The sequence below is a fragment of the Glossina fuscipes genome, unplaced genomic scaffold, assembly GCF_014805625.2.
Source record: "Glossina fuscipes isolate IAEA_lab_2018 unplaced genomic scaffold, Yale_Gfus_2 0, whole genome shotgun sequence".
Classification (NCBI taxonomy): Eukaryota; Metazoa; Arthropoda; class Insecta; order Diptera; family Glossinidae; genus Glossina; species Glossina fuscipes.
The window spans coordinates 43727931-43737550 of NW_023998414.1; the positions used below are offsets into that span (position 1 = coordinate 43727931).

Here is a 9620-nt window from a genome sequence, read left to right on the forward strand (position 1 = left end):
CTCATATAAAAATAATGGATTTCTTTTTCCCCAAACTAATATATACAAAACGCCGGTAGTGCTAGTGATAATAGAGCTGTGTTTCGTGTCGTAGACAGCTCGCTATACGATATCCGTATTTCTCCCTCAATTGATTAACATCGAAGAGTCGCTTCATACAAGACAAAGAAAATGTTTTTGAACTTTGTTTTAACACAAACAAAACTCAAACATCTATTTAGTAAAACTTTTAAGGGTTCTCAACCAACCAACCAACCAACCAAGCAGTCACTTCATAAACGATGTGTAAGCATATATTTTATATTAAAGATAATCCTGTGGAGTGTTGTGAACACAAATCGAACGCGATGCCATCAGAACAATAATATCTTGTTTTTTTTCTTTCGTTTTTACAAATGCAAATAAGCTTTTAATACTACTCATGGGTTTTATAGGGAATGGTAGGCGTGCGTATGCGTGTTCCCTCCTGCGTAAATGAATAGAGAAACTCATTAAAATAAGACTATAATTTAAATGGTGCTTTGCGGCATTTTTTTTTTATCTGAATTTCGAAGTCATTGCGGTTTATTATGTCCTCGTAAAAACTTTTCATTAGCAAATGTTATAAATTTTATTTTGCAGGAAAAGTCATTAAAACAAACATAAATATAATATATATATGGTTTAGTGATGACCAAAAGTTGTAACGCTCTTCATAAATGAACGATAGTCTCGAAAATTGCTTTTTTGACCATTTTCGCATTTGTAGGGCCTGGTTGATGTAGAGGGTGATATGAAAAGTCTTTGCGATTGTTCCCGCGGTGTCCAGCTCTCTTTTGTTGCCTGCTCTTTTCCAAGGATTCCAAATTGTCATGTCGTTGACGCTTAGCGCCGCCGCTATTCCTCACAGGTTACGTGCCGATCGTGCTACACCACTTGCAAAATTTCATTGACTTTTTCGACCAGAACGAGGTGCATTTTTGAAATTGAAATCTCCGGAACGGATTCGAACAAATCATTCCTGGGCCCTTCGTTCACTCATAGCACTCTCATCGCACATTTCATAAATTTGTCGGCATTTTTTTACATGTTTTACCTTTTTCTTTAGCAAAGAAGCATCACGTAGCGTATTTTCTTAAATTCGCCGATTTCACCCATTTTCAAATCTATATAACTTTTTACATGAGCAAAGAAAGAATTAGAAAACTATCTGCACAAAAAATGTAAGCTGAAATGTCACCTTTTAAGCACATGTTCGCTCCAGACAATCGGAGACAATATATAGATATTAATACCACCTTGCGGAAAAAACAGCAAAAACTTTTTATGTAACCCAATATCAAACTGTTTGGTGCGAAAAGTTTAAAAAAACATAAAGCTCTGCATGGCTTAAAATGACCATCCAACCATTCCATAGTTAAGTGCAATAATCAATTAATCAATTGCATATATGCGGAAAATTTCAGTTTGCGATGCTCTTGAAACGATCGTAAACATTTTGATTCTTATGCGAAGAGGACATGACAAACACCTACCATTCATTTTCTGTATTAACAATTTCTTTAATTATTAAGATCTTACGAATTTTCATAGCGTTGATAGAAAGTTGCTTAGAAAAGCTTATCTAAATTAATTCTTCGGGAGCCGACTGCCAGCCTGACTGAAATAAGACGTAGCTATGATCGACCTCCGGATGAACCGGATGAAAATGGAAGCATAGCCGATATCTTTAGTTTGAAAAAGTCATAGATACGTTCTCATTACGGTATTTATTTTTTTGGAAGGAAGTAACCTTAGTGGAATACAACGCCTAATAATGGCAAAGTATAGGAGAAATAGAAGAGACTATCGTCATTTTGATCAAATAACTTTTCATGGAAAAAATTCCAAAACAGTGGAGACAACTAATCTTAATTTTTTTTTCTTTTTTTTTTTTTGTTGACTTTGAAAGTTGCTGTAATGATTTTGTACTTTTTACTATTCTTGAATCTAGTCATAAAGTTCAATGTTTATTAAATTGAACGTAAAATTAGTGCTAAAAATATAAAAATGCTTCAAAAAGGTGCGACTTGGATGATTCTTTAAGCACGACATAATGGGATCAATCCCGACTATCGACTTACACAAGTGTCCGGGCCACTTGCTCAACTATTCTCTTTTCTTGTCTTTGTTTTGTTGCTATTCCCTTCTTTCGTACTGTTAAGGTTGTCAATCATTCGTCGTATTATCCATATCCCATACGAAATGAATGTGTGATATATACATACATATGAATATGTGATATATACATACATATGCATATATGTTTATTAAAGTAAAATGAAACGTAAAGTAAAGCAATAGACAGACAGTGGCTAATGACAACACGTACGCCTTGCACATTGCGCAAATACCAACTCGTCGAGTTCTTCGCTAAGCTTTGCCCGCCCATTTTGACATTATGTCTTGCGCAAGATCCTTACTCTCTTACGGCTAACTTTCCTGACACGTCTCATTTTCTATTCATCTATTTTGTCATTACCTACATCGTTGTCTTTGTCTCGCTGGTGTTTTAGGCTATACACGAAAGAGACCGTATTTGGTTCCCGTCGTAAGAATGGAACCGCCGGTCGAACAAACAATAATCCATCCCGCAAGGAGTAATGTCTAATGATAACAGCGGGGAGGGTGGCATTGCAGATATTTACTGAGCAAGTTTTGCTCTATAGAACCGAACTTATTTGTATTGAAACTTCGCGACAGCATTACCTTTAGCGCATTGGTTCCATTTTTCATTCAAATTGCATTATTTATTGCTAATGGTTGGCCTACTCTGGATAATCATAATTTGGGCCTTGGATATAGTAAGGTATTCAGCGTTCATCATCAGGAGAGGTGAAGGTTTCCACAAATAGAGTTTTTATAGCTCGCAGCAACAAAACAAGAAAGTATGTCGAATACGCTTTGGTGTGATAACGTACATAGTCACCTTGCAGCGGCACTTAAACTCTCTCCTAAAAATATTCATACAACCAATAATTGTTTATTCACGTTCATTTCTCAATGAGAGTAAATAAAACGATATCAGCGCAAATTTTTTCAGCGTATTTCAATTTTAATAAAAATGAAAGATTTTGGTTAAACTAAACAAATTAAATAAACTTTTACAAGAATTTTTACGAAAATATCCCAACAGGAATGACAATTGAAGTCAATCTGTCTATCTCTGCATACAAAATTTAACCGAAGATAAAATTCGCTAAAGTGAAAATTTTCATTTATTTTCATAATATGAGAGCAGAGAAAACGTTCAGGGAATAAGCCACTACCGCCAACGCAAAATGTCCCGTTAAGAAAATTAAACGTTGCGCATATTTTTTCTCCGTTAACTATTCTATGCAATTTGAGCTTGAACTACTTAAGCTTTTTAAGACTTCATCATTTATTTAATGGATAAAAGGGAAAAATATAAATTTGGTAATTTTCCCGTCCCAAAGACGTAAGCTGTATGTGCTGTGTGTGATCTATTTACAAGTCACATCCCCGCGTTTCGCATGTCGTTTTCTAACGGCCCAATGCTCTCCCGCATGTAAAGATTGAAGACGAAATAAAATCTCTTTAGAGAAATCCGCAAAGAAAATTATCTCAAATATGTCAGAGGCAGACAATTTGTGTGAAAAACGTTGTGACTAAGACAATATTATTCTTCTTTACAAACAATTTTGTTTTCTGCTTTCAGCTCTTCTTCTCTTTGCGTGTGACAAGTCATAATTCTTTTAAACGTTACACTCCACTCTATCCATACATAAGTCGTATGCAAAAAATAAGACATTTATAAAAAAAAAAAAAAAAAAAATAAATTTCACTAAATGCAAAATGGAATCAAAATCTTACTTAAGACAAAGGAAATCATACACATGTACTATAAACAAATAAAAAAGAAAAACGCTTCGAGTTTCTATTTTAAAAAATCATTACTCGCTATACTAAAAGGAAAGGGGAGGAAAACCAGTCTTAAAAAATTTTGGGAAAACAATAAATGCAAACAAATTTATTCTGTAGATTTCTCTATGGGAAGCGAGTAACGTTTCTTTTAAAACCAATTTAAAAAAAGACCAAGTAAATATGTTATGGTCGAACAAAGCCGACTATTAAATGTTGCACATGCATCGCTGCGCACATTCATTTCGTTTATTTTCCTAATAAAACACCAATATTTATATATTGTTTCCACATTTTTCACAGGAGCAATTACCTGAAAGGAGGCCCGAAACAAAAACTGACGTGGTTCACATTTAACTATAATTTAATATTTTTTTCGTGAAAATGCTTACTTTTCATGAGAATGCTTATCCAGCCATGACACGATCGAAATTTGCTTTAGTTAATTTTTTATTTATATTCCAATCAGGATCATGAATCAATTCATGCTGGGATACATTAAAAATTGTACCGTTATGCCAAATAAAAGCTTATTTTTCTTACAATATAATTCATTATAAACAATATTTAATACTTGGAAATATTATAACTGAGCGATTTTTGTCGAGAAATTTTGGATTGTACTTCACCTTCAAAGACAAAAATTTATTCAACATACGATGTTATATATGTGGACTGATCGGAAAAGTGGTTCGAATCAGTTCATTCAGCTGAACATAAGAATACATGGACAAACATCAGACAGGCAGGCAGGCAAGCAGGCAGACAAATATACAACCAGATAGATATGCTTAAGAAAAAGTAGGCCCGCTATAATTTCTTCTAGGTGCTACAGTCATCTGCACAAACTTAATGCGTACCGGACAACGAGAGGTTTAGGTTTTATATATATATATAGCGAATTTTTCGGAAATTTCGCAAATTTTCAAAACCCAATTACTTTCAACTGAATTAACGGATAACAGGACTTTTTTCTCTCTGTCATCTGTAGTTTGATAGAGTTAATATTGCCAAAGCGACTCTGTACATGAATCTATTGGATAAAACTGTGAACTTTAATACTTGGTCAACACCATACACAAAACATGCCTACTTACTCCGTTTTATTTCTCTTAGGTTTCTTTATACACTTACTTGGGTCAATAGACAAACTCTGCTGATTTTCGTACCTACTAATAATATATTTCGGGACCAAGTTTTGTAGTTCGAAGTAACCGAGATTTTTATAATACAAACCGAAAGAAATGACTATATCGATGCTACGATTCACGCTAATCAATAATTTATACCCGAACACTTTACAATGACATATATAGCATGCAAATAGATAATGTAAAAAAGAAAAAATAAAATAGAAAAATTTTTAAGAGAATTTTTAAATACATATCCGGGTGAATCGATAATATTTCGCTTTATTTCTTTCGCTAAGGATTCATTCAAAATTTGTTTACATAACTTTTATTTGTTTGATTCCTTGCATTTATTTGTCAAGTAATTTAATTATCGATGCAATCACTATGCAAACAATTACTTTCAATATATTCAGTGAGCGCTTTAGTTACAATTAAATGTAACGAAATAAAAAATACGTAGAAAAGATCCCGCATATATGCGCGCATACATGGGCACACAAAGGCAAATAGGTAGAAATAATGATTTTATGAAATCACTATCATTGTCATTAGTGCGATTATCAAAAGTGACCTCAAGCTGAAGAAATTTCAATTTATTAAGTAATTTCCACAAATTGAATCTATTGTCGTTCAAAATGCAGAAATAATTACTTTAGAGTCAAAAGTTTAAACGAGATAAGGCTAACACAAATGGAAACGCAAAAGCTATTTAAATTTTATGACCAATTAACATTAATAACAATATAGCCAAACAAGTGAAAACATTAAAATCGGATTAGGCTGACTATTAAATGCTCTACATCGCATTGTCTAACACAATTCTTATTTTTGCCATAGAATACAAAAATTATGCCCTGTTTTTATATGAAGTTAATTATAATTTAGACCTCTAAATTAGACCTCTACAAATAAAGCCTTACTGTCCGTAAGAATGGTTATGCCCAAGAGGTTTAAAAATTCCGCATAATTAATTTTTATATCAAATTACGATTATGGGTCCAATTTTATTGTAAAGTATTAAAACTTTTACTTTGCCGACAAAGGAAACAAAAATTTTCGTGAAAACCCTTATATAGGATATGATCCAAAATATAGGCTGAGATAGACCATTTAATTTTTTTTCTCTTAAATAACTATAATAACCAAATTTGCATCATGAAGCATTGAAAATAAGGCTTTTTTGGCATACGTACTTCATTTCGGAATGACCCCAGTCGGCCCAAAGTTTTCACAACAATTTAAAATGCCCAAATACTATTACTTAGTTACAGTTGTCGAGAAATTTTAAAAATTGCAATTTGTTTCATGCAACGCATTTTGAAAATAGGGCGCTTTATGGTGAGTGGTCGAAAAAGTAGACCTATCCCAGCCATTTTCCTTGGGTCAAAACACGTCAGTGTACCAAGTTTCATCAAAATACCTCAGAAATTGGCACCTCTAACTTGAACACAACAATACATGTACAGACAGACAACTGGACCTACAGGATTAGATCAGTTTCAAAAATGATGATTCTGTATGATGATTCGGTATAATAAAAGGTTGGTCAATCTTAAGTGTTACATACGTTCACACAACCTTAATATACCCTGTACCACATATGGTGTAGGGTATAGAGAGAATGATAGAAAGAGAAATAGAAAAAGACGGGGTGACCTCAATCTAGTGGATCTCTATGCGCAATCGGCAAGTGTTATTCTTTTACCGGCTGAACACTCAGTGTAGCTGTGACCAATGTAAACTCTACCTTGCAACAAAACTTATAAAAGATGTGACTTATTTAAGATTTGTTTTAAACGATTTCACTAAGTTGGAAAAAAGAGAAGAAAAACTAATTTCTATTAACTCTACCTATTGCGGAGCTCTCTAATAATTTCAAATTTTGAACTGTTGCCGTTTCCTCGCTTAAATTGCTTTAATTAAGAAGAAATCCACTCACCGATTGTTGTTATTAGCGTAAGGGAATAGAGAAATGCTGAGGCATAAGTCCATTTATGTGCGGGCGGATTCATTTGTGTTCCTGGTTGGTAGACCTTTGATTGACGCACTGAGCGCAGCAGGGTATCCTGAAATTCAAAATTCAAAAGCGTATAAAATCAGTAGACAATGTATTTGAATTTTATTTATTTATTTTCATTCATTTATTTTATTTTTGATTAATAACTCACCTGAAATAATTGCACTTCCTGGGCTGCCAGTCGTGTCCAATTCTCTTTGTATAATATATTTAAATCTTCTGTAATCGACCACAAGCGGTCAACCGTTCTAAAAGTAGACGATCAAAGTAAAAAGTTGAAAAAGAGATGGAATAGAAATTTGCATTTGTGCCCTCTATTATTTTTTTTTTGTTTTTTTTTTTTTTTTGTACTGCAAGGTTACCCGCACACGAATGCAATCAAATAAAAATTTATATATAACAACAATCTATTGATATGCATAACAGCCGAACGGAAAAACAATACATTTTTTTTTTCGATGCGCTATCCGTTATTCCGTGCCGTCATCATGCATACCTTTTTTTCTATTTTTTTTTAAACTTGTTTTTGTGTGCACATTGTACGTTAGCTTATATGCGCTGCACTCAGCTTAAAGTGAATCTGTATTTTGCTCTTTTAAAAAATACTTTTTGTCAGGTATCGGTAAGTCTACAGTATAAATGCTGTTTTTTACGAAAATGCCGCACGCCGATACATACATACGAACGTACGCACATTTATAGATGCAGACAATGTAAATGCAAGTTTGTATAGCATTTGTGTACATAAATTTGCCGGGTTATTGCATAAAAGAGTGCGTTCCTATCATTATTATCATTATATACATATATATATATATATATATATATATCGACAAGAAAATTATATATATACATGTATGTATGTAGATATGCATATATGTATGTTTGTTTGCATTGATGATAGTTACAGATGTATTCCAAGTCTATTTGGTATTTGCCAAGTTTACTAATGCAAATTTATGGTAAATTTTCTTGTAATCAGGATATGCATGCAAAGAGCAAACTACAAATATTTGGATCCTAGAGAAACCGCAACAAAACTCTCACGAACGCGCAAACTTACTTGACGTTAGACGACAAACTGAATTTGAAACATGTAAGGAAATTATATGCGGCTGTAATCGAATATTTTATAGGCATCAACTTTTTTGACTGAAAAGAGAAAAAAACGGAAAAATGATATTTCGGTACCCTATAATATTGGCTCAGCGTACTTCAACTTTCTGCAAGAACTGCAGTTTCATTCGTAAAATATATCTGAAAAGGTCGATCATTCTATTTATTATTTTTATAGAGATGTTCTCAGCCTATAATGTTATCTAGATGTGCGCTTGGATCGATTTGAACCGTTTGCAATGCCTGTTGCTTGTTGCAACGAGTTCAAATGTTTTTGGTTAATTTGAAGTAAATGTCTTAATTTTTGCGACTGGGAAAACGCTGCCCACGCTTACCTTCACAAATGGACAGATATAATGGATAATATACGGATAATAAAGCGTTGTCTGGATATTTGATATTGAATTGTAAAGTATTTCACGTGCTTTAAACACCATGCGTATTAAGCTAATGTGAAAAATATCGATGATATGACCAAGCTTTTTGATCTACTCTATATATAAGTCCATCCCATATATTAACAATAAGCTTTTATTGACCAAAAAACATTTAGCTTTTAGTACTTTGTGACGAGAATATGCGGAGTACAATAAGATCTTCGACAAGAAAATTAAATTTGCTTTAAATTTAGACGACGTCAGTTCACGTTCTTCGTCAGTTCATGTTTATTTATAAGAACTTCCGTGAAAAGTATACCCTTAGAAGGAAACACAATGTATAATTTTGTGATATTCTATCTTGAGAATAAACGACGAAGCATTCTAGGCGAAGTGGTGTCGGATAACATATGTAAAACTCAGCCATGTCCGACTAATAATGTTTTTAATTGTTTTTTTTTTCATTTTTTGAAAAATCGAATAAACAATTTAAAGCGTTAAAAAGGACGGACGGACGAACGAACTTTCACACATAATTACCGAATTTGTTTCCAATTGAAATTTTTTATCTTAACATTCTTGATTTTAAGAATTTCAAACCTTCCATTCATCACGAATATGTGCAAGCAAACTGACAAAATGCCAAACGTGTCCCATCTAATTTGCTATATTCACTATACATATAGTCGTAATATTTGCTACAAATTAAGATTTTTGTCTACTTGCAGTGAATGACTACGTAACTTAAATCTTTCGGAATTCATTTAGAGATGTAAAAGGAAAAAATTGCCTGATATACAAATATTTGTATTCAAGCATATATGTGCTGCGTAGAGAATATCTTCCTTCTTTCTCTCTTCTTTTAAATATTGTACCTACAATTACTACTTCGATACCTACCTGCAAAGGAAGAGGTAAAGTACAAGATAGAAAAGTGCGTGCTTTTGGTTTTACAAAAAAATGCAATTATCCGTACCAATGTTATGTTGTGAAAGCTTGTAAAAAAGTGAATTGACACAAGCTGTACTATTACTACTACTACTACTACTACTACTACTACTACTACTACTACTACTA

General features: G+C 33.0%; 1 protein-coding gene across 1 annotated transcript in view; it reads right to left on the reverse strand.

The window, feature by feature from the left end:
* LOC119640485 (TWiK family of potassium channels protein 7) overlaps positions 1-9620 on the reverse strand; it is a 42519-nt gene that overhangs the window by 22474 nt on the left and 10425 nt on the right. The window contains 2 exon segments of the mRNA XM_038038576.1: positions 6973-7099; positions 7202-7298. Coding sequence (XP_037894504.1) covers positions 6973-7099; positions 7202-7298 — 224 coding nt within the window.